General features: G+C 43.1%; 4 protein-coding genes across 11 annotated transcripts; 3 read left to right on the top strand and 1 right to left on the bottom strand.

The window, feature by feature from the left end:
- Window positions 1-1,243: 1,243 nt before the first annotated feature.
- Window positions 1,244-4,030, top strand: selenoh (selenoprotein H). Of its 2 annotated transcripts, XM_069694576.1 has the most exons (5): window positions 1,244-1,306; window positions 1,639-1,768; window positions 2,553-2,695; window positions 3,174-3,293; window positions 3,558-4,030. In XM_069694576.1, the coding sequence occupies exons 1-4, from the start codon at window positions 1,291-1,293 to the stop codon at window positions 3,278-3,280; spliced, it is 396 nt and encodes a 131-aa protein (XP_069550677.1). In that variant the 5' UTR covers window positions 1,244-1,290; the 3' UTR covers window positions 3,281-3,293; window positions 3,558-4,030. The 2 variants fall into 2 exon arrangements, with proteins under 2 accessions (XP_069550677.1, XP_069550676.1); XM_069694575.1 differs by lacking the exon at window positions 1,244-1,306 and having other exon boundaries at window positions 1,590-1,768.
- Window positions 4,031-4,128: 98 nt separating this feature from the next.
- On the top strand, window positions 4,129-7,898 carry clp1 (cleavage factor polyribonucleotide kinase subunit 1). The gene is made up of 6 exons (XM_069694574.1): window positions 4,129-4,342; window positions 5,080-5,354; window positions 5,528-5,635; window positions 5,743-5,862; window positions 6,651-6,788; window positions 6,923-7,898. The coding sequence occupies exons 2-6, from the start codon at window positions 5,082-5,084 to the stop codon at window positions 7,607-7,609; spliced, it is 1,326 nt and encodes a 441-aa protein (XP_069550675.1). The 5' UTR covers window positions 4,129-4,342; window positions 5,080-5,081; the 3' UTR covers window positions 7,610-7,898.
- Window positions 7,899-9,371: 1,473 nt separating this feature from the next.
- On the top strand, window positions 9,372-21,379 carry zdhhc5b (zinc finger DHHC-type palmitoyltransferase 5b). 5 transcript variants are annotated; one of them, XR_011310749.1, is made up of 12 exons: window positions 9,372-9,457; window positions 11,671-13,123; window positions 13,596-13,717; window positions 13,910-14,067; window positions 14,580-14,752; window positions 14,878-14,980; window positions 15,123-15,214; window positions 15,519-15,651; window positions 16,587-16,695; window positions 16,868-16,974; window positions 17,817-18,874; window positions 19,229-19,316. XR_011310749.1 is itself a non-coding variant. In XM_069694565.1 (12 exons), exons 2-12 carry the CDS (start codon window positions 12,975-12,977, stop codon window positions 19,332-19,334), a joined length of 2,187 nt encoding a protein of 728 aa, XP_069550666.1. In that variant the 5' UTR covers window positions 9,372-9,457; window positions 11,671-12,974; the 3' UTR covers window positions 19,335-21,379. The 5 variants fall into 5 exon arrangements, 4 of the variants coding, with proteins under 4 accessions (XP_069550666.1, XP_069550668.1, XP_069550669.1 ...); XM_069694565.1 differs by having other exon boundaries at window positions 17,817-18,751; window positions 19,229-21,379; XM_069694567.1 differs by having other exon boundaries at window positions 9,378-9,598; window positions 17,817-18,751; window positions 19,229-21,379.
- On the bottom strand, window positions 13,855-27,227 carry tmx2a (thioredoxin-related transmembrane protein 2a). Of its 3 annotated transcripts, none has more exons than XM_069694570.1 (9): window positions 26,964-27,227; window positions 26,765-26,825; window positions 25,377-25,490; window positions 23,822-23,898; window positions 23,300-23,406; window positions 22,411-22,476; window positions 22,145-22,274; window positions 21,880-22,060; window positions 13,855-14,057 (listed from the first exon to the last, which is right to left on the bottom strand). In XM_069694570.1, the coding sequence occupies exons 1-8, from the start codon at window positions 27,150-27,152 to the stop codon at window positions 21,881-21,883; spliced, it is 924 nt and encodes a 307-aa protein (XP_069550671.1). In that variant the 5' UTR covers window positions 27,153-27,227; the 3' UTR covers window positions 13,855-14,057; window position 21,880. The 3 variants fall into 3 exon arrangements, with proteins under 3 accessions (XP_069550671.1, XP_069550672.1, XP_069550670.1); XM_069694571.1 differs by lacking the exon at window positions 13,855-14,057 and adding an exon at window positions 14,715-14,771; XM_069694569.1 differs by lacking the exon at window positions 13,855-14,057 and having other exon boundaries at window positions 21,480-22,060.
- Window positions 27,228-27,235: the final 8 nt, after the last annotated feature.

Genomic DNA, 27,235 nt, shown 5'->3' with positions numbered 1-27,235 from the left:
TGCATTCATCTGTCCCACTGGTGATAAAGGACAATTCACAGATCCTTATTTGTAACAGACAGAAGGGAGGATTTATATATATATAAAAAAAAAGCTTATCTAGGTTTTAGCAGAATGCGGTGATGCACATGAGACCAGACAAAGTCTCTCAGGTCCTGACAAATTATCTCGATCTTAAATGTATTTGTGGTTTAAATGTGTTCATTACAGCCAGCATTTTGCAAAACTGCAATACCATTGATTGTAACTTTATTCATAAAATGTAAGTCTTTTGGTAGGCTCAACTGTAGACACTGCATCAGCTGACCGTCATCAGCCAAAGCATCTGGGATGTCTTTCCGTAAAGAGGAAGTACGATTTCTTATCTGTCCTGGCTATCGCGAATTTTGATACAGTTCTCACACAAAAGGCAGAAAAGTTGTTACAATTTGCAACACGTTGGAATAGTTTTGGGAGTTGCCAACTGATCAATTAATGCTTTGTGTGAATGAGATAAATTAGCTTTCTGTAAATAAACAGGCAGCAAATAATCAGGGAGGCAGGCGGATAAAATGAGTGATCTTAGTGCCTAAACCAATCTTTAAATTTACGTAAGATTTATTATTTTGTGCAAACATGTGCATATTAGTGCCTGCAACCATTCAAGCACAAACATCCAGAGAAAAAACATGATCTGTCTCTGGCTGAAAAGAATTGACGTTGGAAAAACAAATGTATTGAATAATCCAGAGACCATCCATTTGTTTTATCTTCAGAGTTTCTTCAGAAAGTAACACATGGCCAATTTATCACAATAAGCACCTTTGAAGTAGGCTACTAGTGTTCCTCTGGCTTTCCCCATCTCTTTTTTAATGCACAATCTACAATCCAAACTGAAGTGTTGCGACACAGCACGCGACAAAACATAAAAATCTGGAGCAATCATTCCCAAATTAATGAATATAACAAATTATAGAAAAAATATAATCACAGATCTTCACAAATCAGTGTTTTCTTATGCTAACAAGTGTGTTAATTTATTGGGATGGTGTTATTGTAAAATTGGCCAACTGATTTATGATTATGCATGATCAATATTCTGCATCGTCAACATTTACAGTTATTAATGTATAAATAATCAATTCACGTGTTATATATAAAGGTGTTAATGCTCCAGAAAAGAAGAACTGAGGATTGAAGGTTTTGATATTTCAGAAGAAACCTATCCATTAATGGTTTCGTCCGTCGTGACGTAAACCCCTTCCCCAAGCATATTGGTACAGTCCACATGCGTGCGAAAGTTTTGCAAGAATGGCGTCCAAAGCAGGTGGGTGTGTTTTGCATGCATCCCGTGAACACAGCTACAGAATTTAGCTGCATTATACGCAGTGCGTTTTGCTTAGAGTTTATCAAGAGACGCTGTCTCCATATACAGTCTATGGTTACACCACCTGTCACAGCGGTTGTCACGTCATGTTTGAGTTAAAATGTCTTGTGTAGGCTGAGAGCAGCCATGTTTTCTACCATTATAGCCAACAGCTGAGCAAATCAACCTCCCTAAAAAAAACAAAAAAAACAGTTGATGTTTAGAGCATTTGAGTAACTATGAAAAGCCTTTCCACAATATGAAACCATCACGTGACAACATGTGTTGTGCAGGTCGTCGAGGGACGAAGCGCAAAGCGGAGGTAGAGGCACAGGAGGAGCATCCGTCCGTGGAGGAGGAGGAGGAGGACAGAGGAGTGGAGGAGAAGGGCCAGGAGGGTCAAAGGGTGGTCATTGAACACTGGTGAGAACAGTTGTCACATCGGAATCAGTGGAGAAGGAAGCACTCACGGCCTATATTTGAGTAAATGTAATGCCACCACTATTTACAAATAATGAATCACAAGGAAAACTCATGAAAACATTCATCTGGTGTCAGAAGTTCATGTGATAATGGAGAAGGAACGCCACCTTTTGTTCATGCATTAGTTTCGTAAGTACTTTAGATTGTCAGTGTGGAGCTGATTTTACCTTTCGTGTGTGTACATGGGTAGTTTCTTCTATCAATGTAACACTATAAACGGATGAACCACATTTATCTTCATTATTGATCTGTAAATTATGTCTGTTAAACCTTTCAGATGACGCATAACAAAATAAAACTACAGAAGCTGCGATCAATAAATGAGCAGGTTTTGTAGTTGAAAAATGATTTAAAAGATGTGTATGATCATTAAAGTGGTATTTCCATCTACACAGCAGTTAACAACAAAGATCTTTGTGCAGCCTTAACTGTTCAAACCTGCAGGAAGGTTGACTGAATGTCCAGATGAACATGTCATTAACATGCTCCTCCATGCCTATGCTGCGTGTCTGTCATTTTTAGGTGTTTTTCAAATTGTTTTAACTTGTTTTGTTGTCTTCAATGTTCATAACTCTCTGTGTTAAATTTGTAAAGATAATTTCCCCTTAATTTTGTGCAACAGAAGTCGGGCTTGCGTAAATGTTTTGCTTTACCTTGTGATCAACAGTCCCGCTCCTGGTTGAGCACAGATTTCCACCTGATGATTGCTCTGTTGTTCCGGCAGTAAAAGCTGACGAGTGTATGGGCGTAATGCTGAGGAGGTGAAATCTGCCCTCCTGGCCGCCCGCCCCGGACTGACTGTGATCCTTAACCCAGAGAAACCCCGGAGGAACAGCTTTGAGGTCACTCTCCTGGATGGAGGCAAAGGTGAGGAGGATGAAAAGGCAAAGCCAAGTATAGCTCTGCTATTTTGGTTTCCCCAAGGGAAGTACATCAGGCATACTAAAGTGTCACAATCTCAGTTTTTGAGTTTTACTCATTTGTATTTTCTACTAAAATTACTTGCAAAAACACTTTTTCTAACCCTGCCTGCCGCTGCGCAGAATTGCAAACGTCAGACTTACCCAGAAAGGAATGAAACATATTTTTTTGCTACTGTTTAGTGAAGTTTCTCAAGTTTGAAAGGTTTCACGTCAATGAGAAATTTGAGGTGTTTTAACAACGGTCAAGTCTAACGTTAAGTCTTGCCACAATGTAAACACAGCATCAATAAACCCTGCTTGAACAGTCAGCAGAAGGCTGTGTGTACAAGAAGTGCAGAACGGCCTCCATACAGAGGACGTTTTATCCTTATTTTCTATCTTGTTCTCACATGACATTGTTCTCTTCCGTCTCATTCCTGAAGACACATCTCTGTGGTCTGGGATAAAGAAGGGTCCACCTCGTAAACTGAAGTTTCCTCAGCCTGATGTTGTAGTTGCTGCTCTACAGGAAGCTCTGAATGCTGAGTAGATGCCCAGTGAAGGTTTGTCAACGCTGTCGACAGAATAATACAATACAGAAAACACTAGATATAGAATTCAGCAGTGGCTGTACACTCGCACTAAATAAGTTCTTTCATCCAGCAGTAATAAATGGAAATAATGAGTGGAACGAAACTTGCGAACTCTGTCAAGAAAAACCGTTCAACTCTTTAGATTTGTATTTAAGGGAACCGTATATGTGTTATTTTGAATAAGCTCTCTATGAATTGTGTAATTTAGCGGACCTTTTCCCGTTTTGTGTGCAGCCGAGTGTTCAGGAGATGTGGCCAGTGGAAGCAAAATGATGAGGAGTGACCAAGGAGGTGCTCTCAGTCCCTCCTCTGATGAACCGAGCTCCACCTGCTAACGTCTTCTGGATACATGGCGACACCTAGTGGGGCGTCTCCGAGCCAACACATTTCTCAGATGCACAGTCCTGCGGGTTTTGAAGTGTTTTCTCCCCTGTTTCTTAAAGTTTCATTATGCTTTTATATCTGTGTTTGGTAAATAATGTGTTTCTTAATTATTGTGTTGATGTTTTGTTTTTTTCCCTCTTGCCAAGCAGTCAGTTGTATTATGTTAAAGTGAAGAGGACTTTTGCCATACTTGACTAGATGACCTAAACATAAATTTGTTATGATAGCTCTGTTAACACATATCAATGTCTCAACTTGCTGAAACTTTTAAGACCCGAAATTATGAAAAATGTTCCTCTATGTATTAAAAGTACTTTGATCTACTCTACATTGAACGCTTCTATTAATACTTGTAACTGAATCCCAACAAATTGACATGCCTCGTCAAAGAAAAATGTGTTTTTACTTGCGGCTAAAAGAAGTGCTGCAGTACGTTTTTAAATCGGTTATCTAACATATTGACCAAAACTGAATTTCCAAAACCTTCTACGTGAGTGTCCAACCTTCAAGTGAAGCGTACGTCCAATACTATTGGTTGTAAGGGATGTGACCTCATCATCGTGCGACCAGTCACGGCGGCCGTTCCTCGAGAAGGGGATTTATTTTCTGTCCACAATAGGACTCGAAATCACCATGTAAGTATGATATATTTTTAATAATAATCAATTGCTAAATTGATTTTTGGGTTTGTCTGACTATATGAGAGACATTTGCAGTATTTTGATGTTGTCCTTCCGCCTTCGCTCCTACTAATAAGGTTAATTTAGCAGAGGCCTGCTAACTGCAAGCGTGTTTGTTTGCCTGTGCTTTGCCAAATTTCGTTTATGCGTGATAGATGCATCATGTGTGTCTTCTTACCTTCATCTGAACCGAACTGCATGTCTAGCCAGTCGTCTTTGACGGTCTGCAGAGGGAACAGACTTTGGCAAAGAACCCTCGTCTCTTTAGTTAATTATGTGTTGCGCTTTGGCTGTGTGGGCACAGCTAAAGTTATTTTATGTTAATGTTCAAATTAATTACGTGTTTATTCATTTTTCTTCATGCTAACTACACTGTGCTGACATTTTGGCCCGTTTTCTTTTGTAAAAGAAACTTAATGGTTGAATAAAGTCTTGCAATAAAGCCTTTTGCATGCATTTGTGAATATTATTAACTTTTAATAGTGGCAGGGATTGCTCATAAATGTTTAAATACAATATAAAAATTCTCTGAAGCGCCACAGTGTTCGAGACACTGTGACAATGACACAATTAGACTGATTTCGTATTTTAATCAACTAGCTACTCCCCATCACTGTATTATATGCATTTTAAGTTTCTCTGTTCAGTGTGCTGTTGTTGTCAAATAATTACAAACAAGTTTCCTTTGTCAGTCATGGCAACCGAGGGAGTGGAAAAGACGAGTGAAGATGCCCCGGCAGCCGGGAAGGCCAGCACCAGGTTTGACCTGGAAAAGGAGACTGAACTTCGGTTTGAGGTGGAGGCCGGGGAGGCAGCCGAGCAAGTTGAGCTGGAACTCCTCACGGGGATGGCTGAGGTGTTCGGCTCAGAATTGAACCGTAATAAGAAGTACACATTTGGACCAGGCTCTAAGATTGCAGTTTTCACATGGCAAGGTTGCAGCGTGAATCTCTATGGGAAGCCAGAGGTGAGCACCCGGAAGAGAGTCTATGCAAACGAGTAAAAGCTTACATGTGTCTGTTCAGTACATCATTGAGTTCGACAATGGAATATACAGTCGAATCGCAGCGTGCGGCTTTATGCGTTTCACTTGACAAACAAGACACTCGTCAAACCACCGTTTCTCTGTCATCACCACAGGTTGCTTATGTGTCAAAGGATACGCCCATGCTGCTCTACCTGAACACACACGCTGCTTTGGAACAGATGAGAAAACAAGCAGAGCGGGACAATGAGAGGGGGCCGAGGGTAAGTTAGAATAAACACCCACTCCTTTTCGGACTTTTTTTTTTTTTAAGCTCGTCGGATCCAGTAAATGCGTTTTGCTTTAACAATGATAATTAACGGACCCTCAGGTGATGGTGGTGGGACCTACAGACGTGGGGAAGTCAACAGTGTGCCGGCTGCTTCTCAGCTATGCTGTGAGGGTCGGCAGGAGGCCAACGCTGGTGGAACTGGATGTTGGACAGAGTGGGGTAAGATCATATTTAACTTAATAAAATAGCTGCATCTGACATTGAAATGATGATGCAAGCAGGGCGGATCGTCTCGGATTTATGTAAAGTAAAAGTACAGCATGTTTTATAGATACAGTATATCTTTTTTCAGCATAGCACTTTAATATGTTTATAGTCATTGAGGTTCTTTTAAGTCATTGCCATGTCAGAAGATACAGATTTTTGTACAAGACTGAAACAACTCATCTACATCTTGTTATTTAATAAAAAAAATTTTTTTACAAGATTGATTGTCTTTGATGAAGGATGGAAGTCTTGGAGAAAGTCCATTAATTTCACCTTTGAATAATAAGTGAATTTCCTAATGCAGAGATCCAATGAGAGAAGTTATTTGTGCCTTTGTTGGTAATAAAACTATGAATAGAAGCAAGCATGTGAAAATTACAGCATGTCTGTTCATATTTTAAGGTGCTTTAAATATAACACTAATATTACACAAACATTATCTCTGATGCACAAGAGGCTGCCCAAGTAGCAGCTGACATTTGTAATTATCCTCTTTACTGGTTGTAAAGAATGTGAACGCCAAACAGACAGAATAGTTGTGTTCATGTGATGCAGCGGTACTACCGAGCTGTACTGGTTAGTGTTACTGCAGGTGGTGTTTTCATTTTTCCATCAACATTTTCGAGCTGCGGCCTCTGGTTCCTGATCTCAAAGTTCCTTTGTAAAAGTGCCGCAGGCGTCAAATAAACCTCATATTATTCCTCCCGGCATAAAGCGTAACAGAACATTCTGTCCCTCAGGTGTCTGTACCCGGAACAGTGTCGGCGCTGTGCATCGAGCGTCCGGCAGATGTGGAGGAGGGTTTCTCAGTTCAGGCTCCTTTGGTTTATCACTTTGGCTCAACCACTCCAGGGACCAACATCAAACTTTACAACAAGGTGAGATGAAAAGTTCCAGACCTTTCCGAACATAATGTTGTCAGGCCAAATGCTCACTGCCAAACTACACATTTTGCCTGTGTTATCATCAGATATTTATTTACCTTCCACTTTATTGTTCTTCTCTTATAAAGCTGACGTCATGCTTGGCTGACGTGTTTTCCCAGCGTTGTGAGGTGAACAGAAAGGCCAGCGTGGGAGGCTGCATCATCAACACCTGTGGCTGGGTGAAGGGCTCTGGCTACCAGGCGCTGGTCCACTGCGCGTCTACTTTTCAGGTGGACGTGGTGCTGGTGTTGGACCATGAGAGGCTCTACAATGAGCTCAAACGAGACCTCCCTCACTTTGTGCGGGTTGTGCTCCTACCCAAGTCCGGGGGAGTAGTGGAACGCTCCAAGGAGTGCCGGCGGGAGACTCGCGATGAGAAGATCCGCGAGTATTTCTACGGCTTCCGTGGATTGTCCTACTACCCTTTCTCTTTTGAAGTGCGTTTCTCAGACGTCCGCATCTACAAGATAGGGGCACCATCAATCCCGGACTCCTGTTTGCCACTGGGAATGTCTCAGGATGACACGCAGCTAAAATTGGTGCCTGTGACACCAGGGAGAGACCTCACGTATCATGTGCTGAGCGTGAGCAGCGCAGAGGACGGAGAGGAAGGTGCGAGAAAGGGTATCGTGGAGAGCCCCGTGTGTGGCTTTATAGTTGTAACTTACGTTGACACTCAGACACAGGTGATGAAAGTGCTGTCCCCATCACCCAGACCACTGCCCAGACACACTCTCCTCATTATGGACATCCGCTTCATGGATATGAAATGAAGCGCAACCTCGGGGAAGAGGACTTGGGAAGAGGTGGGGAATACATTAGGGAGGAGTCCTGTTGGATTTTGTTTGTGGAGTTATCTTGTTTGTGCTTTGTAAGGACTGCAGGGAAAACGATTTAACTATTGTAATTGGGAGCAATTGTAAATTATTCCCCATTTTATAGACCACATTGTACAGATGTCTGTGGCAAGTGATGTTTTATCAGTGCAGAAATATTTTTCTTGATGACCTGTTTTGTAAACCTCCTTTTTCTCTCGAGAAATAAAAATTTTTAATATAAAAAGTTATGTGTTTGTGCTATTTATACTAGTTTATTTACCTATTGAATACCTGATGGACTGGTGGTGAAAATCATTTGCGTGTCTGAACTTCTTTACAACTAAAACTTTTCCTGCATTTTTAATGCTGAAAAAACCCAGTAGGTTTTACAAAGTGTTTTGACAAACCCTCACTCAGCCATCTTTTGAATGTATCGGTAAAGTGTGAGACAAGTCCTGCCTTCTGTGTTGTAATCATCTTATAGTGTGCATCATGTCTGTTTTGACAAAAGTAAGGCAAAGGACACTAACCTGCAGGCCATATCCTGACAAGACACACAGTGTCTGTTTGGGAGCACTACAATAAGAGCTCCTTTTGTGTTTGTTTTATAAACACCTGCCAGCTCATACGAGATCTCTTTGAGTATTCCTGAGACCTATCTAATGTCATTTTTCACATAATTATTTAATGTCCCGTGTCGTAATTGTCATACTTAGTGTCACACTTCCTTACTCATATTTTCTGTGCCTCTGCTCTAAACATTAGCCATAATCACCAGGATGTGTCTTCAGCGTTGGTGGGCCTGTTGTGATGATTTGAAATGAAAACTTCACAAAGAAACAATTTGAGACACTAAAAGTAAACATGATGTTCTCAAAAATATTGATGTAGATTTTTTTTTTTAAATTTGTAAAATAACAATTGTTTGACAGCCAAAGGAGAAATCATAAATCAATATTTGGCGTGACCAACAAAGGTGGTAGGTTTTTTTTTTCAAGCATCTTGGAGAACTTCCTATAGTTTTTCTGTGAATTAAATTTTTGAAAAGCACTCAACAAAAATATAAATGCAACACTTTTGAATCGATGGATTATTTTAGCAAAGGTGAATGCTCACGAACAGATTTTAACACATTTGCGAGCAACATTTGCGAGAAATAAACATTTTGTGTGCATAAAAAAAGTTTAAGATCTTTTACTTTAACTCGTGAAAACTTGGGAGTGAAAACAAGTGTTGTATCTTTGTTCAGTGTAGATTGCAACCAGCACATCTGAAAAATGTGGTACTCTACAAACCAGAAGGCTTATGACATGTTAAAATGATGTATCTTTTTTAATATTATTATGTAATAGTCGTGTCCACTGTAATGTCCTTGCGATGTATTGTTTACCCTGGCCTTGTTTGTTGTTGTTGTTGTTGTTGTTGTCTATCGCACACATTTGTTTTTGTGACGAAGGACAATGAGAAAGAAAGAAAACGTCTTGTGCCTCATGGACATGTTCTTCAATATTGGTGGAAAAGTTTCAATTTGAGGAAATGTCGACTTTAAATGTGTTGTTTTATAACTTGAACTTTAAAATGTAACGGTTCACAACAATTACTTTCCCGAACAGTCATTAATGAACACGCAGAGTGTTTGTACCGTTCCAGGAGGCCACACCTCCTCGGTCTCTGATTGGCTGCTCATCCCACCTGAGAGACGACAGACTAGTTCCGGGATTCCGATGTCGGCCTAGCAGGCGAGCTAAACGGTCTGCTAAGCGGCTAACCAAAGGAGGACCGAAACGACCCGACACCCTACAGGCAAGACAGCTCGCATGTTCGGTATTAGGCGGGCGTTTTACCTGCCCTGCGCGGTGACTGTTAAGCTGAAAGAAGCTCCGGCTGTCCCGTCAGTCGTCAATGAACGTTAGTCCGCCTGTGCGAAGCCTCCATGCTAGCCAGGTAACTAACGTCGGCTAACTCTCGTCGCTGTGGTAAAGGACCGAGCGGTGTCGCAAAAAAAAACTTTCCAAGCTTTGGGTAAAAGCTCACTTAGTGATCACGAGTGTGGATCACGTTTGAATCTCTTACGATTACTACGCTTGGGACTAAAGTGGTCACAGCGTGTGTTGGTTTAAAAACAACAACCAGCCTTTTAATGAGGTTCGTGGTGGTTGACTGACTCCCAGCGCTGCCCCGGCCTGCTGCTGAACGGTTGGTCTGTCTCATCGCTCAAAAGATGAAAATGGTGGTTCATCGAGTCGTGTGGATTTATTCAAGACACCCTAAAGCAGCTGTCACGGTTAGGTTTTAACGTGGATTAAACTTGCTGGACTTCACTATGAAGCTTGCTTGGGGAGGAGGAGGGGGGGGGGGGGGGGGGGGGGGGTGCAGATCGTCGCGGTGACACGCCAGCATCGACACGGGAGATTTTAGGATTAACATCCATTATAGTCGGTGGTGGTGGTGGTGGGGGGTGGTAGGGATTTGTTGTTGGGCAGATGAGATGATTAACAACACGCACACTGACACTCCGTCTCCGGCAGCAGCTCCGTATCTGTGAGCTCGGGTGGTTTGTTGAAAAGAGGGGTGTGTCCAAGGTGTCGGATTACACGTTTTCCGTGTGTTCACGGACCAGTTAGTCATCTGGAGATGAGAAAAGTTATCTGTGTGTGTGTGTGTGTGTGTCAAAGGCGTCCGGCCTCGTCACAGATCCTTGTCTCTTCAGGTGTTGTGAATTTCCAGCAGTGCGAGGCGTTTCATTTGACCACTTGAGGGCACGGGAGGTGGCAGCTGTCTTGTGGAGCAACTCTGAGTAATGGTGAAAAGTGCATACTCACTGTGTAACTTGGTTATTAGTCAGTCTGATTGTTGTGAAACATTTGCTTCTCTCGGATAACTTTCCTCTTGAACAAAGCGAGGACATCAACTTTAGAGAATAACTGTACCTGCAAAAGTGACACTTTCATGAGGCATGTAAGAAAAATCTTCACTTGACTACTGCAATATTATATTTTGTGATACTGCGTCAATTCTCGTAAAGGCTGTTGACTTTTGTTGAGTTTGTATGTAAAAGTTTTGCGGCAATACCTTTGCTCAGATTAGGGCTGAGATATATATATATATATATATATATATATATATATATATATATCGATATTTAATTGTATCGTGACATATCGGTTTAGATTTTGGATATTGGAATATTGTGATGTGGCATAATTGTTGTCCCTTCCTAGTTGTGAAGGCTGCATTATAGTAATGTGATGCCAGACCACACGGTTTCAGCTCTTATACAATTTGCCTGTACACAGTTTGTCTTTCTATTCTCATTACGTATGACTTGTTATCAAAAATCTCATTGTGCAAACATTTTGTGAAAGTACCGATAAACATGCCTACAGTATCATTGCATATTCGATATCGAGGTAATCGGTTACAAATATCGTAGTATTTGATATTGTCCGTGTTGCCTAGGCCTTGCTCAGATAGCGCAAACATTTGTGGGAAGATGTTGGATGTTACAGGGACTGTGATCAATGCAGATCCCACTCTTCTTATTGCACGGGTGGTGGTGTGTTCTTTATAATATGTCAGTTTTCCTAAATTTATATTAAAATAATTCAAATTAAAATGCATCACCTTGCTGATAGTATTGCAGTATTTTGAATTGTAACCCCTGCATCATGTATGCATCGTGTATCGGCAGGTTCTTCCTCATGGATAGCCCCAATTTTTATAAATCTTTGCAGTATTATTGTAGTTACTTGTGTTCTCCATGATGTCATTATATGGAGTCCCACATCTATTTATATTCATTAGCTAATAAATATCTTTATTAAATAAGGCCAGATGCTAAAATTACGTTTTCAAATGTTTTATTATCCGACCAACAGTCAAAAACCTAAAGATGTTTCAGTTACTATCATAAACATAATAAGTCTTATCAAGTACTCTTTTCGGCTATAATTATTTACAAACATTTTTGCCTACGTTTTGCTGATTGACAAATGAGTAAAAAAAATGTTTTCCAGGGGCCTCCAGCAGCTTCCACAGAGCCAGGGGTTGAAAGAAAACCAGGAGCCAAAGATTTAAAAGAAAGGACTAAAATGAATCAAACTACATAACAGCCACGCTGTACATGGATTTTTTTAAGAGATGCAACATGGGAAAGAAGGTCTATCTGCAGAGAGTTTGGAGGTGGGAGAGGACGCTCCACCCAGACCCAGCCAAGTGCGGTGACACCTCGGTGACATACACGGGGCGTCTTCATGGAATGAGTTGATTTTGTCCCCATTTTGACGCAAAGACTGAAGACAAGGGTCTCAAAAGATCCAGGGGACTTGGTTGTTTGAGTTATTTTACTTGCAAAGGCAAGCCTCGACATTTTTTTTTTTTTTTTTTTTTTTTTTTTTTTTAGCGGCTCAATAAATTCCAGCTGGACTTTTATTTGATTTTAAGCAGCTCCCCACAACTGTTTTAAAAGTGAATTTAGTTTTGTTTCGTTGTTTTCCCCTGCTGACTTAGTTGGACATGCTGGAACTGTCCCTCCTGCCGCCATCCTCAGTTTCTTCCACCCACCCAGTGCCTAAATAAGCCCTCTCGGGATTCACAGAAGTCATCAGCAGCTGCTGCGTTCAATCCTCTGCCTGGTCTCCTCCATGTGCTTCTCCAAGCAGTCTGCTGGCTATCCACCCACTACCTCTTTAATTTTCTGCTCTTTTCTTTCTACACAATTTTTTTCTCTGCGGGATAACAGAAGTTAAGCACAGCGATGAGCATTATGTAAACACTTGAGTTTCAGCAGTGGCGAGAAACCTAAATTGCTCCAGTCTTGTTGGTGTGTGAGAGTGTCTGTCCTTTATATGCACAGCGGTGTTGACGTTGCACTGGTTCCGGGGTGCAGTTTAAGATCGGAATTATTTATATTGTTGCACCAAATACATTAAAGCCATACAGAAATATTTATGAATTAGCTACACATATTTTTGTATCACATTGCCCTTGTGTAGTTTAGCTTTTATAAGCCTCTATAAATATTATGCATTCAAATTAAATATTTGCAGCAAGCTATAACGTGACTAAATCAGTGCTGGGAGACGTTTAGTGTCTGGACAGGAGACTTGCTCATGTTTTCTTTCAGTTGCTGCTTTGCATAGTGTTGGTTTTCTTTTCCTGTCTGTAGTCATGGCCCCTCCTCTCAAACAAGCACCATATTCACCACTTTGACCAGCAAAGCACCCCTTTTCAGTAGGTAGACAGCAGATATCTACCTCCCTCTCTCTCTCTCTCTCTCTGTCTTCTCTCTGTCTTCCTCCCCTCTGTTTATCTGTCTCTGATGCCGGGCTTCAGTGGTGGGGGGGTTGGAGGAGGAGTAGGTAGCTCCGCTTCTGCTCCTCCCCGTCCATTTCGACCCAGCCGATATGTCCCGGTGTCCGCAGCCACCATGTTCCTGGTGGGATCCACAACCCTCTTCTTCTGCTTCACGTGAGTGTTTCTTGGTCAATCTCATATATGCAAACACACTCGCACAGAATGTAAACGCAGTGCCAAAGGGCCTTAATGTGTGTTTACACAGATGTGTCGCTGTGCTGATGTTTGTGCATGTGTGGGTCTGCCAAAGGCATGTGTAAATACCCAGATATAAAATGTTTCATTTGAGGGCATGCTGTTGTTTGTTGTTTAGTCAACCTTTATGTGCTCAGAGAAAGTTTACCGAACACAATTGACCTCTTCAGCTTCAGTTAGTCACAATCGCACCTCATTCACAATCACGGTCCTCCATTTCTGCCCGCTGAGCTGTTTCCATGGAGCTGTTTGGGGGGTGGGGGGTTTAATAGTCTTGCACTAAGGCTTATCAGCTGTTGTTGCTGCTGGAGTGTGGAGTATTAAATGATAATGTTCCTCCCTCCGTGTCTTGACACCAAGTAATGTTTCCATCCTTTCTAAAACTGTCCAGGTGCCCGTGGTTGTCAGAGTATTTCTCCTCTGTCATTCCCATCTACATTGCCGTGATCTTCCTCTTCACCCTTGCCAACTTCTGCATGGCCACTTTCATGGACCCTGGAGTCTTCCCCCGAGGTAAACACACGTCAGCAGTGTTGGTGTGCGCCGTCTTTTCCCGAGACACGTGGTAATAATGAATATTCAGCACTTTTGCCGAAAAGAACCAGGAGTGCCCTGGAATTTTATTGAAATAATCACTGACAATAATACAATGCAGGAAGACCGTGTGATCAGTGATTATGATGCGAGCGTGTCTGTTGTCTGCAGCGGAGGAGGATGAGGATAAAGAGGATGATTTCCGCGCTCCGCTCTATAAGACGGTGGAGATCAAAGGGATCCAGGTGCGCATGAAGTGGTGCTCCACCTGCCGCTTCTACCGGCCGCCGCGCTGCTCGCACTGCTCAGTCTGCGACAACTGTGTGGAGGTACACAGGCACACGCACACACACACACACACACACACACACACACACACACACACACACACACACACATATATACACACATAATTTGGTGGAAGACTCCAAAATATACATTCATTTATTTCACAGGATCAGACAAATATAAGTGAAGGTTACATGGGAGAACTGGGTGGAATGAGGTGATGTTGCGTAATTATCTTGGCTCATTTTTTTTCCCGTTGTCTAGGTATTACTGTTTCTGTATTTAAATCATCATTGCATATACCCGTGTTATGTGTCATTTTAGTTTTTATTAGCAACTCACAGTAAGCTTCTACAAACTCCTGTGTGACGGCTCAGCCTAGACCGGTCCTATTCTTAGTTTTCCATGTGCACGTGTGGGTGGTAGAAACTATGTGGACATCTGATTGTTATGTATTCCACTTGTTGCTGCTCCTCATTGTTTTTTTTCCTCTCCGTCATGTCGTTGCTGGTGATCTCACCCTCGTGTCCTTTGACCACGTTTGCTCTCTCAGGACTTTGACCACCACTGCCCGTGGGTGAACAACTGCATCGGTCGGAGGAATTACCGCTATTTCTTCCTCTTCTTGCTGTCTCTCACCACCCACATCATGGACGTATTTGGCTTTGGCTTAGTTTATGTCCTGCACCACCGCCAGCAGCTGGACACGCCACACGCAGCCGTGACGTATCCTTTACTGGGCGCTCTGCAGTCATAAGCATGCAGAACACATTATGAGACTTTCTTTTCCCATTTTACCGACATTTTGTTGTATTTATTTTTCTCTGATCTCCTTGACTCTTTCCTCCCAGTATGGCTGTGATGTGTGTGGCTGGTCTGTTCTTTGTCCCAGTTGCCGGTCTGACTGGGTTCCACATGGTGCTGGTGGCCCGTGGTAGGACCACAAATGAACAGGTACCTAGATGAGTTGCATGCATGCATCAGACCCTGAAAAGAAGATGCATGGATGCTGTTGTATATATTGGTATCCATGTGGGTTGAAAGGTCTGTATAGGTAACCACGATTGGTCTTCTCTCCCTCTCGTTCCCTCTGCAGGTGACAGGGAAGTTTCGGGGAGGCGTTAACCCTTTCACCAACGGCTGCTGGAGGAACATTTCCCATGTACTGTGCAGGTCCCAGGCGCCCAGGTCGGCCATCCTCTCTCCACTTCACTCAGCTGTTCACTTCCCTCCTTTAACACTCTGCTCTACAATTATTATTTTTCCACTGCCTCTTTCTTTCCATGGCTCTCTCTCCCCTTCCACTTTTCCACCCTCCTCTTTTATTGTCCTCACTGGTCTGTTAACGTAATGGAAGATATGAGTGTAGGCCTTCAGTGTGAGTGGATTGTGGCGCAAGATTATGTTTGTCAATAGAGCAACATTCTGCTAATCCTTCTGTTTAGTGCCTAAATTATTTTACATAGGTTTTACATATTTGCGTATGTTACAGATATTTGGGCCGATGGCGGAGCCGGCAGGTAATGGAAATACAGCCACCATTTCTTAGACCATCTCTCACTGAGGCCCAGCTGGAAGCAAAGGTCCTGGACAACGGCATCCAGAATGACCGACACAGCACCAGGGTGAGTGACACTGAATCTCACAACGACTGGCAGTCCTCAGGGGGAAGTCTGGATTTAGGAAGTCCACAGACATGCTCATGCATTTTAATGCTATTCAGAAAATACTTGTACGTGCTATATGTTTGACTTCACACTTTATTACTGTGGAAAAAAATCTTACCTATGTTTATAGGAATTTGTCTGTTTTCAATGAGTTTCATGAGTCCTCTTTTTAACAGACCAACACGGAAGATCAAAAAAGGCAGTTTAAAAAATATGAGGGTCTGTTATTTCTTACTGTGGCATTATGGTGTCAAATTGATGGAGACAGAAAATCTGTGAACGGGCAGCTGATATAGTTTGTGTTGGTGCTGCAGCTGCTGGCTCGGAAACTGACACCGGTTATGATTCTGTAAGCGACAATAGAGATAAAATAACAAATTCTGACTGCACACTTCTGCTCTTCCTCCTCATATTTAAAAACCCTCCATCATGTCTTTTGTCCTTATTTAACCAAAGGAAACATTCTCTAACACCCCCTAAATCCTGAAACAAAATAATAAAACAAGGATTTTGGAGATTTGCATGTATGTGGCTGTTCTACAAATTATCTCAAGGTGAACTGAACTGACTTTTTGAGAGGAGTTCACTACTAGCAACACAAGGATTTACAAATGTGTGGCTTGATTTTTTTTTTTCTGAACTCTGGCACAGGAAATGCAAATGTTTTGCTACATCAGTGACTTTGAAGATTAATCATATGGCAAAACCGACAAGAACGGTTCATAAAACAGGCCTTTGTACCTCTAGAAGTAATGATGTTTCTTGACATAGCCCTCTGTGTCAGGCAGCCTCATCTGTCATGTCAATGAATGGATTTTTGATTCAGGTAAGCTGTCAGTCTGAACACGCCCTAATACTGCACGTCTGCTTACGTTTCTGTTTGTCTTTTCCAGTCCAAGAGCAGTTTGGATCAGATAGAGAGCCAGTCAGCTGACGCAGAGCCTCCACCTCCTCCAAAGCCGGAGCTTCGTTACCCCGGTCTGCCCCGTGCCGACACAGAGGGTGAGACACGCTTACAAATACATGTCAGCTAATATGTCAACATCTGAGTGTTGAGCACAAAGTAAAATCCAGGCACTTCAAGTGTTTACCTCTTAGGTAAAGAGAAGAATGTTTGTTTTTTAATCACAAGCACACCTCGTTCAAATGTCTCTTTTGGTCTCTCGTCACCCAGAGAGCAGCTTGTTGACTGAAGCTCCACCTACGCCGTCAATGTACAAGTACCGACCAGCCTTCAACAGTCCAGGAAGGAACCACACTGCCCTCACACACCCAAACAAGGTTCATACCAACTTTTCACGTGTACAGACCTTTAGGTACAGGGTTCAGACTACCTATGTAACATTAGATACAGCACGAACTGTTTATTAAAGGGACAATCGGCTGGGAGGGAAGTTAATCACATGCCTTGAAACACAGACACATGAAAGGCACATGCAAATCTGATTAGATTCTTTGAAATGCACACTACCATGTCGATTATTACTTAGCAAGCTTATTTTAGAAACAGACAGATGTGGTTAAAAGAGGAGGGCACAACAAACAGCATCCTGTAGTTTACTGTTGCAGGTGGGCTGGTGGCTCTAATGCCCTCCCCCTTGGAATTTCCTTTGTGATAATACATGCCCCTCTTTTTTTGTTTTTACCTTAAATTGATCATTCAGTGGCCATCGGTTGATCAGTAAGTGTCAGTGTGTGTGTGTGTGTGTGTGTGTGTGTGTGTGTGTCCCCTTGGCTGTCTCTTGTGTGTTTGAGTGGATCTATCCTTTTCCCTGAGACTGCATTGACTGGAATGTATAGTTCATGGTCCTTACGTATTTGTATTTCCATTTATGTGTTGACACACAGTCTTTGACATGCAGTGTCAGTGCTTGTTCAAACCAGTCAATGTTTCCAGTCCAGTAGTGTGATGATGGAGTAGAGCACCGGTCAAGCATCCAATTCTCCCCACCACTCTTTTTTTTTTTTCTGTTCCTCAATGTTCCCTGTGCCATGTTTTCTATCCCCGAGATAACATGGTAATTTTCATCTTTCTTCCCCCTTTCATCTTCACCACACATCTCTCCTTCAACACACTTCTCTCCTTCTCTACCTTTGGTCTGTTTCTCGTCTCTCCTCCCCAGATGATCCGTGGGGAGAGTCTTGACTCTCCATCCTCCTCCATCCTCCAATCCAGCCGACAGCCGAGCTACCGCTCGGAGCCGAGCAGCCTTGACGGGGCCACAGTGGTGGGGGGAGGTGTAGGGGTGCGCAGAGTGGGAGGGGAGAGGGGTGAGGGCCCCGGGGGCCCTGGCGGGACTGCTGGGGGGGTGTCGGGGGGCATGTCGGGTTACTCCCTGACTGGGCGCTCCTACACCTCCTACCCATCCTCTCTGGTTCTGTCCACTGGCGGCTCACGCTCCTCCAGCCTGCGCTCAGCACACACTGCACATAACCCGCTGGCCACGCTCCAATCAGAGGGCACCACAGACACCAGCTACAAAAGCCTGGCCAATCAGACGCCTCGGAATGGCAGCCTGTCTTACGACAGCCTGCTGACACCATCCGAGAGCCCAGAGTTCGAGTCGGCCGCCCACGAGCTGTCGCCACAGAAGCCTCACGCTCCGTTTCCCTCGGCGACTAAAACAGGCCAGCCTGAGGTGGTGTCACCCAGTACCCCGCTGCAGGGCTACACGTCGCCCTTCCTCTCAGCTCAGATCGCCCAGCAGAGGGAGGGGCAGCTGCTCCAGGGCTCTGCCACTTTCTCCTCCCCCCACAGGGCCTATCTGCGTGCTGTCAGCCCGCCGCCTCCCTCCTCCTCTGGGCCTCCTGACTCCCAGCACTTGCTCCAGCATAACCAGGACTTCTCTTCCCGAGCCCCTCGTAACCCTTGCTCCTCACCCTCTTCCCCCGGGGCTCGCTCACCGGAGCCCCCTGTCTCCCCGCCACCTCGCGGCCTCTCCCTCGGCAAGTCCCTATCTTACACCGGGGAGGCAGGGCCTCAGAACAAGCCTCGGCCTGCAGGAGGAGGCACCGTGCTGGGAGAGGGAGGAGTCGGAGGAGGGCAACAGGCTCCACAGTGAGTAGTGATCCGTCGCCAGACCTGTCAGCCTGCTACACCTCCTGCTTCCTCCTCCTTCTCCTTTTCCTCCTCTTCTTCCTTCCCGGTTTGTGTCAGCTCTCCTCTTCTTCCCTGATCTGTGTGAGTTTTCCTTTTCCTCCTCTATTGTTTACAATCAGTCTGTGTTTGTGTATCGTGGAACAGTTGGATGTGTGTGAACGTTTTATTGGTTGAGTTGTTTGACTGTGTGGATTTGTGTTAAAAGCATGCCAGCACACGTGACCGTTTACTTCTGTCCTGTAAGCCTTTTGTGTCCTTGTCCTTACTAAGTATAGCTACCAAATGCCTTAAGAGATCTTAGATAGAGAAACATTTTCTGTTTGCTTGTTATTTTTGAAGTAGAACCACTCACCTCCACCTCCCTTTCTCCTCTCTCCTCATCCCTAATCTGCCCCCCCCCTCCCCCCTTCCCCTTCCGTATGGCTGTCCAATCAGATCCACCTCTCGCCCAGCCTTGGCCAATCACACCACATCCAAACCAGGGGGTGGGGTGAAGAAGGTAACCGGCGTTGGAGGGACCACATACGAGATATCGGTTTGAGTGACAAACACCCCTTACGGTCAGTCACAGGAAGCGGGGGGGAAAAGTCACTGGACAACTTCCACTTTGTCTTGAGCTGGATATTATTCATGACTGCAGGCTCCTGAGAAATGACTGTTTCCCGCTGCAAAGGACTAAAGGAGCCGGCCTGTCTGGTACTCACTTTGTTATCTTTGTAACGCCACTGGCCATTCTTCTTTGCCAGCCTTTCAGATTTGAACAAAGAAAAACTGGGGACACTGGTTTATTTGCCACTTTGTGAGCCATAGACTGATGTGACCATATTGTCACAGCTGGGTACAGATATGTCTATACAACACGCATACCTTTTCAATGATTTGCTATTTTACTTTGGTACATTAGTATTGACAACGGTGTCTGACACTTAAGGAAAGGATGGCCTTTATCCAGCGGACGTAAAATTTTAGGAGGGAAGATTCAGGACTGTTGACCAATAGAAACGTCTGAACGGACCACATAGGCTGTTTATTGATGAGAGTCACGGCAGAAAGAGTCCGACCTATAAACACAGTATCATTTTAGTTTTATAAATCTTTTTTCTTTTTTTTTAAAATATTGTTTTATATAAATGTATAAAATGTTACAGATTATTATTATTGGGTCAAATTGTCAGGTATTGAAGATGACTATTGATGAGGGTGTACTGTATGTAATTATTCATGAAAGCGATTTCAAATCCGTTGCCTGTTTATAATTGATGGCTGCATCAGCCACTCCTGAGCTCTTACTGGAGTTTTCATCGTCCAAAGAGAATGATGAGTTTTTTTGGTGGACACCTGAAGTGGCGAATAAATGAGCTTAATGTTTGAAAGCCACAAAGAAATTTAAATTGTCACAATTGCAGCACAAGCATCTTTGTGGAATGTACGCTTGTAATGTTAATGCTATAGACATTATGCAAAATCTGTTTGTAGCTTTAAGACCATTGTATGTCTTTTGGTGTTGTTGTTCTTTTTTTCCTTCTTTTCTGTAATGTTTTGTCTTGTCAGTCAAGATGTTAGCAACCTTTTACCTTTAACGGATGGCCAGCCAAATGGGGCAGCGAGGGAAGGGCTTATTTATTTCACCAGACAAAACAACCTCTTATAGTTCTGGACACAATTTCAAACCAGTCTCAGCTTCTTTTTTTTTCTTTCTTTTGGAGAGAGAAGTAGAAATATTTTTTATGGAAAAACAGTTTATAAATGAAATTATAAATGCACCACTAAATATATTAAAGAGGGACTGGTTTGCAATTGGAGGCTGTTGATTTGTTTTTGCCTTGAGACCATTCATAGTGAAGCAAGCGTGTTTTTATTTTTTCTATTTGTTTTTATTTTTTACACTCATCTGAAAAAAGTCAGATTCTATTATTTTGATTGATTTGCTCATGTTTTGTTCAATTTCTGTAAAGGTACAGTTTATGTATTTCTTTTTTCAACCCGCTGTGATGTTGAGAGAGGATAGATTTAAAGGGGAGGCGTGTTTGTCTTTGCGGATTGGGCATTACAGAGGGTTTATTTATTTGATTTTTTTTTTTTTCCTCTCAAGGCCCACAGCAGTGTTTGCTGTCTAATTTCAAAGCTGTCCGATCGTGGCACATCTTTTGACGTCGAGTACATGCTTGATTGAAGCACACGAGTGTCGTCGGCCAACCCAAACAACTGAGTTTTAAACCCTACCAGGCTATGTCTTCAGTATGCATGTGAATTTCTTTGTTCGTCGTGCTGAATGCTTCACTCACGTGCATTCTTGTGAGATTATTGTCCAACGTCAACCCGCTTCATGCGTGGGAGGCAACGAGAAAAGAAGCATCATTAATGGCACAAGCAGCCGTCACACAGATAAAAGAGAACCCATGTTACTTTTCTTCCGGCTCTGGCCAAGGATGGTGGCTGCAGAACAATCTGAAACTACATGAGTATAGCAAGTACACTTCTATGCGAGATAAAATATTACTGTGGTGGGCTGTGACGAATGGAACGAGTTTCACAAATATCTGTAACGAGTACATTAAAACATTTCCAAAATGGCCTTATAAAGAATTTTTTTAAAAGATGTCTTCTCAGAATAAAAGGTCAAACTGTTAAAAAAAAAAAAAAAAAAAAAAAAAAAAAAGCGTCATGAATTTGATCTGTGCACTCATTCTTGTTTTCAGTTTCATACACTCTTTACTTTGGTTTTGAAACATGACACAAAAGTAAACACTTGCAAAATACAGGCAGCAAAAGTTCACATGCAGTGATGAGATGTTACTGAAAGTAAAAAAAAAAAATACAAAAAAGGTATTTTGTTCTGAAATAACTTAAGATCTGTCATAAAATGTCCCCAAAACATTGGTTGAGCTGGCATGGCTACTTCTTACCAAGTCAGACCAGGTAAAGGCGGTCCAGCTGTTCTAGAGACAATATTTAGAAGTGGTTGAACCTATTTTCTTGTCGTCAGTCTATAATATTCTGGACTTTTTCCAATAATGTAAGGCATGAAAATGTTGGGAACCAAAAAGGAAAGCCCGCATGCTCCCTCCCTGAATCACTCCCTCCGCCTCATTGGTCTTTCTTGCTCTCTGTGGGCTGCTCCCAGTTGTTGGTTTCAGGAAGGAGCTCATCGCTGCCCTCTTCTGGCTGAGTGCCGTTCTGCTCCTCTTCCTTCAAATCACGACTTTTGTTCAGCTTCTTGGATTTTTGGAAGAGCTCGTTGAGGTTGAACTCTCGGATGATGTTCTCCTAAGGATGGAATAAGCTTCATAGTTAGCATGATTGTCGACATGTGTCAGAAAGCAATACTTCCTCGTGTTTGTCGAAGCATACCTCATTAAAGGTCCAAGACACAGCTCTCCCTTTATTGTCCACCATCGGGCGTCTCATAATTTCCTGTCCTCCTTGAAAAAGCAACAGCGAAGGCAGCTGCTTGGTCAGAGGAGAAGTACTAACCCTGTACCTGTAAACAAAGAATTCATGGCACAGTTAAACCTGTGTTCAGAGAATGTCAAAATAAGGACTTCCTTGAAAGCATAAACAAACAATTTCGTGGCATTAAAGCTAAATTACAGGCAGAGTGGAGATAATGACTTCACCTCTGTGAAACCTCTCCATAGCGGCCAATGTCCACCTTCCCAAACCGGAGTCCGGCACAGTTGTACCTGTAGTACGCAGAGGAAAAATCCACAACACAATTTAGCCAAAAGGCCAAACTGCAATCCAGCCGTCTCACTGACAGACATCAGTGTCTGCAGCTGGTATTAAATAAATTCAACTGTCTTACATTTCAGCTAACAGACAATAAAGACCATGAACCATCCATCCATTATGTATACCCGCTTTATCCTGAACATGGTCACGGCTCACTTTGGGCAAAGGCAGGGTACACCCTGGACAGGTCGCCAGTCCATCACATAAACAGACGGAAACAAAGACCATTCACGCTCTCATTCACACCTAAGGGCAGTTTTTTTTTTGTAGAATCAGCAGTTAACCTGACATGCATGTCTTTGGAAGATGGGAGGAAGCCGGAGTACCCGGAGAGAACCCACGCAGACACAGGGAGAACATGCAAACTCCACACAGAAAGGCCCCCGGCCGAGGTCGAACCCGGAACCTTCTTGCTGCGGGAGTGACAGAGCTAATCACTGCACCACTGTGCCGCCCCTATAAAGATCATGATTTTACAGTGAATGACCAGCTAGTATGAAACTCTGAACGTGTACTCAGTATATTCAATAAAATCTTATATTTTAAATTTAGAATTATGAATTGATTATGAATACTGTGCATGTTCATGAACTTTACTGTAGTTTCTATGTAATATCAGACTTCATGGTTGCTTACCAGTACAGCTGTGACTGGTGAATTGTAGGTTTATAGTCAAAATGTGTATTGTGCAGCTCAGCCAATCATAACTACCTGGCTATCTGTCTTGACTGCTGGGAGTGTGAGAACCGAAAAGAGCGTATGATTGTTTCTTACTTGAGAGAGAGGTCGGCGAAAACGGGAGCGAAGGACTGGCAGTCAGAGGACCAGTTGGCGTAGAATTCGACGATCCAGGTGACACGACTGTCCTTCTGCAGCTCCTCCTGACGACTCCCAACAACACAATATGAGATTAGAACAGACGACTCGGGTGGCGATCTCTGTCCTACATAGCTTCCTACACCATCAGTTAGGAAGGTTGACTATATGTCCGTCTGACATTCAGTTAATATGACATTAATCGGAGTACTTCTAGTATAATAGGCCTTCTCTGTTTGATGTACACGGTTGAAACAAAACAATAAAACTATGCTTGGTTCAATTTGAGATCATTTCAATTTCTTATTATATTACATATCAGTATTCAATCACCCCTGAAACTTCCAGGTGAAACAACAGCTCCTGCAAACTGAGCTGAAAGTGACTAACTCCCGCCTGCTCTGCTTATATTTAACACATCAGAGGCCAGATGGTACTTCTGTACATCCAAACAGTCTTCTGACATCACGAACGACTCACATCTATGGTCTTGTCACTGAAGTACTTGATGTACTCTGGGCCCATGTAGAGAGGTGGCTTACAGGTCAAGACAAATGCTGGAGACAAAAAAAACAGATAAACAGGCTGATAAGTTTACATTAAATAGAATGAAAACAACTGCTAAAGTTTTACAGTTTCTTTAGCTGAAAATCTATATTGAGGCTAAATATACAGAAAAGCCTTCAAAGCTTCGTTTGAAGTTAGGATGTTAGGCACCACACTGGAATCAGGACTGCATGATGTTCAAGACGCCCTGATGAAAACAACAACTCATTTGCTGATATTGTATGTTCACGTATCCCCTGCCTCATATTTGAGTTTGCGTATTGCTTAAGCCAGAGATTTCATAACCTCACGGAGGAGGTATTCGGAAATGTTTGAAATGTGTGTCTAAAATACTTGCACAATGGCGCCACCTGTAGGCCACTTGATAAAAACGCTCCCGAGACTGCTGATTGCAGTTGCTTTAAAGGTGCAGCTGCACTACAGAGACATGGGGCTATTTCTGATCCGTGGGAGTAAGAAACATGCTGACACTAAAAAAAAAAAAAAAAAAACAGCAGCCAGCAGAGACAGAAGCAAAAAAAAAAAAAAAAAATGACGACAGTAATATGGTGGAAATGAAGAGCACCACTTTGTACTCTACCGTAATGAGGTCCAGTGGCTTTCCAGAGGAAGTTCAGTTTGTGAGTTTGTGTGAAAGTATGCAAGGCTTTTTCTTTTGGGAAAAAAAAAAAAAGTGATAGCTGCAAATTTATCTGATGATAAATGAGTTGACCTGATGTTTTCAGCTGACGGCAACAACCTAGGTGCTTTCCCACGGACTGACTTTCAGATGGAGAACAATGTGTCCAAAGCTAACTTGCATGTTGTTGTGAGGGCTTACATCAGTCAAAGAGCTCTTGAGAGTTGATGAGTATCATTATTATGTCAACGGTGGCAGGAACACCAACTGCACAGGAGGAGTGAGTGACTGAATCTGCAAATGATGTGGCTCTGACGCATTGGTTCAGGGAGAAGACACTGGCTGCATTTTGGAAATTAGTTCGAGGCGAATACCGAGGACTAAGTGGTGTCGCATTAAAACAAAATCCTTCGTCTATTTGCATCATCCTGTCTATGTGAGGCTGCTTTCTCAGCGCTGATGTACCTGTAAATGAGTCCAGAACGCCTCGCTGGCTCCACACATGCTCAACCACCCCAAAGAGGGAATTAAACACTTCAAGGGTTATTTTGTTGTGATTGGGGGAAATGGAAGTTGACGGGCAAGTCATCTAGTAATACAACAATTGACTACGAGATCAAATGTGTTCAGGATTCATCTCCATTTACGTGCTCTCAACAGTGTCCTTAGGGGCGCTCTGCAAAAGACAAATGTTAATTGCACCCCATTGAGGTGGAGGCGACGGGCTGGTACCCTTGCGGCTTGTAACGGACACTACTCTAATGTTTTTTCATAAATATCAATGCCCGTAAGTCAAATTTACTCGTGAGTGGGGCAGTTATTTGTGATGAGGCTTGCAAGGCCACTTACCGACACACAGCGTAAGGTAGAGGATGCCGAACCGGATGTCCAGCCTGAAGAAGAGGATGACGTTGGCCACTTTACTGAACAGGAACAGGTTGCCAATGTGCTGCTCCAGTGTGACTGAGAGAGAGAGAGAGAGAGAGAGAAAAAGAAGGAATGAAGTCAAGTAAAACCCTCCACATTGTTGACCAAGGTCAGGAGAAGGTGAGATTACACTGCAACTGCCTGTAATGTTTACACATCACACAGTGAAGCGCTTCCTGGATGTGGCTCAGTGCGGGGCTTCTTAACTGGTTATAGTTTACACATCAGTTGCACATCTAATCTGTTTGGTTAAAGTTTAACAGTTACTCGCTATAAAAGACACATACCCAGTGTCCTTCTTACCTCCACCAACGAGGGTATGTTTTCAGTGTTGTTTGTTTGTCAGCGGGGCAACAGAAAGACCACCAGCCGGATTTTAATGAAACTTTGTGGAGGGGTGAAGCATCGGCCAAGGAAGAAACCATTGCATTTTCGAGTGGATCTAAATCCCGGTGCCAATCCATGCATTCGATTTTGCTTTCATTACCATCACAAAATAGGGCATTAGGCCGACTACATGCCATACAACTTAAACTCCTGATAGCAGGGAAATTCAATAGTGACAAAACATAGGCAATTCTTGAAATATAAAGACTTGACAAATATAAAGACATCATATTCATCCACATTCGATGGTACCAGTGATCCTCTGGTATGCACATGTACTCGCTTCATATAGCAAGCAGTTGTTGTGACAGCTGATGTGAGACTTCAGCTCGGCACAAGCGCATTTTGACATCACTGTTTTGGAAATATATCCAGACACACACTGATCTGCCACAACATCGAAATCACTGACAGGTGAAGCATAAACTTTAGTACAGCAGTAAATCCTGCCTTCATATGTATTTCAGTGTTCAGTTGTTATTCAGTCTGATTGAAAGCAGTGTGGATTAATTTTAATGGTCTGTTTGGGTACTGTAATTTGTAATCAGGAACACCTCCCAGCATAGTTCAACGGCACTTCAACAGTCTCCGATATGACAATTAAAATGAATCCACACCTCTCTCAATCAGATTGAATAAAACAAAATTAACAATGTAATCCTTATGAAAAGAAGATTTACTGCTGAACTTTTGTACAATATGTTATGCTTTATCTGTCAATGGTTTGAATTTGGTAAATATTTGATGGTGGTAACCAGGAAATATTGAGTGCACAAAGAGGCTTGGTGCATCAGCCTTGGTGCATGCTGTAGGCCAGTTTTTATGATGTGACTGTGTAGTGTAAACATACATCAGCTGGTTTACACATAAACAAATGTGTGTATGTGTGTGTGTGTGTGTGTGGGGGGGGGGGTCGTACTTACTGGCTCTTCTGTTCTTCATCATCACTATTGCACTGAGAAACATGAGAATCTCCAGTTCTCTCTGAAAAACAAAAGGTACAAAGCCATGAGACAACTTTCTGAGTAAAGTGAAGCCAAGTCATTTTTCCAGCTGCTGAGTAACGGCCACCATATTTAGCCGCAGGCAGCACCGCAACCCGACCCCCGCCATGCTGCTCACCCAGTCAAAGTCGCAGGAGTTGCCGTCCTCTCGCTCGGTCGCCAGGTGCTCGCACAGACCGGGAGCCTTCCGCACCAACAGGAAGGCAACGGTCATGAGGACCGAGGTGATATAATACGGTTTCAGCAGCCATTTGTAAATCTGAGGCAGGTGGTACAAGAAGGTACAGACTCCTGTGATTAAACCCATGTCGGCGGAGACGACAACCCACCGCGACCCGGTGTCGGAAGAGAAGTGACAGCTGGAGCGTATAACGGAGCGGCTCGTTCGAA

Source organism: Brachyistius frenatus, unplaced genomic scaffold (assembly GCF_029030835.1).
Source record: "Brachyistius frenatus isolate BFR_SWC_R1_liver_20210118 unplaced genomic scaffold, ASM2903083v1 Contig_17, whole genome shotgun sequence".
Lineage (NCBI taxonomy): Eukaryota > Metazoa > Chordata > Actinopteri > Embiotocidae > Brachyistius > Brachyistius frenatus.
The sequence above is the reverse complement of the archived record's forward strand: the minus strand, read 5'-3'. Positions and strand labels throughout refer to the sequence as shown.

Bases quoted from the DNA above. Each gene is read 5' to 3' on its own strand.
- zdhhc5b (XM_069694565.1), top strand. From the start codon at position 12,975: ATGCCGGGCTTCAGTGGTGGGGGGGTTGGAGGAGGAGTAGGTAGCTCC. The intron at 14,068-14,579 runs GTACACAGGCAC...TTGCTCTCTCAG, and splicing joins TCTGCGACAACTGTGTGGAG to GACTTTGACCACCACTGCCC. The intron at 15,215-15,518 runs GTCGGCCATCCT...CGTATGTTACAG, and splicing joins TGCAGGTCCCAGGCGCCCAG to ATATTTGGGCCGATGGCGGA.
- tmx2a (XM_069694570.1), bottom strand. From the start codon at position 27,152: ATGGGTTTAATCACAGGAGTCTGTACCTTCTTGTACCACCTGCCTCAG. The intron at 26,826-26,963 runs GTGAGCAGCATG...TTTGTTTTTCAG, and splicing joins ACTCCTGCGACTTTGACTGG to AGAGAACTGGAGATTCTCAT. The intron at 22,061-22,144 runs GTATGCTTCGAC...TTCCATCCTTAG, and splicing joins TGTCTTGGACCTTTAATGAG to GAGAACATCATCCGAGAGTT.
- clp1 (XM_069694574.1), top strand. From the start codon at position 5,082: ATGGCAACCGAGGGAGTGGAAAAGACGAGTGAAGATGCCCCGGCAGCC. The intron at 5,636-5,742 runs GTAAGTTAGAAT...ACGGACCCTCAG, and splicing joins ACAATGAGAGGGGGCCGAGG to GTGATGGTGGTGGGACCTAC. The intron at 6,789-6,922 runs GTGAGATGAAAA...TCTCTTATAAAG, and splicing joins ACATCAAACTTTACAACAAG to CTGACGTCATGCTTGGCTGA.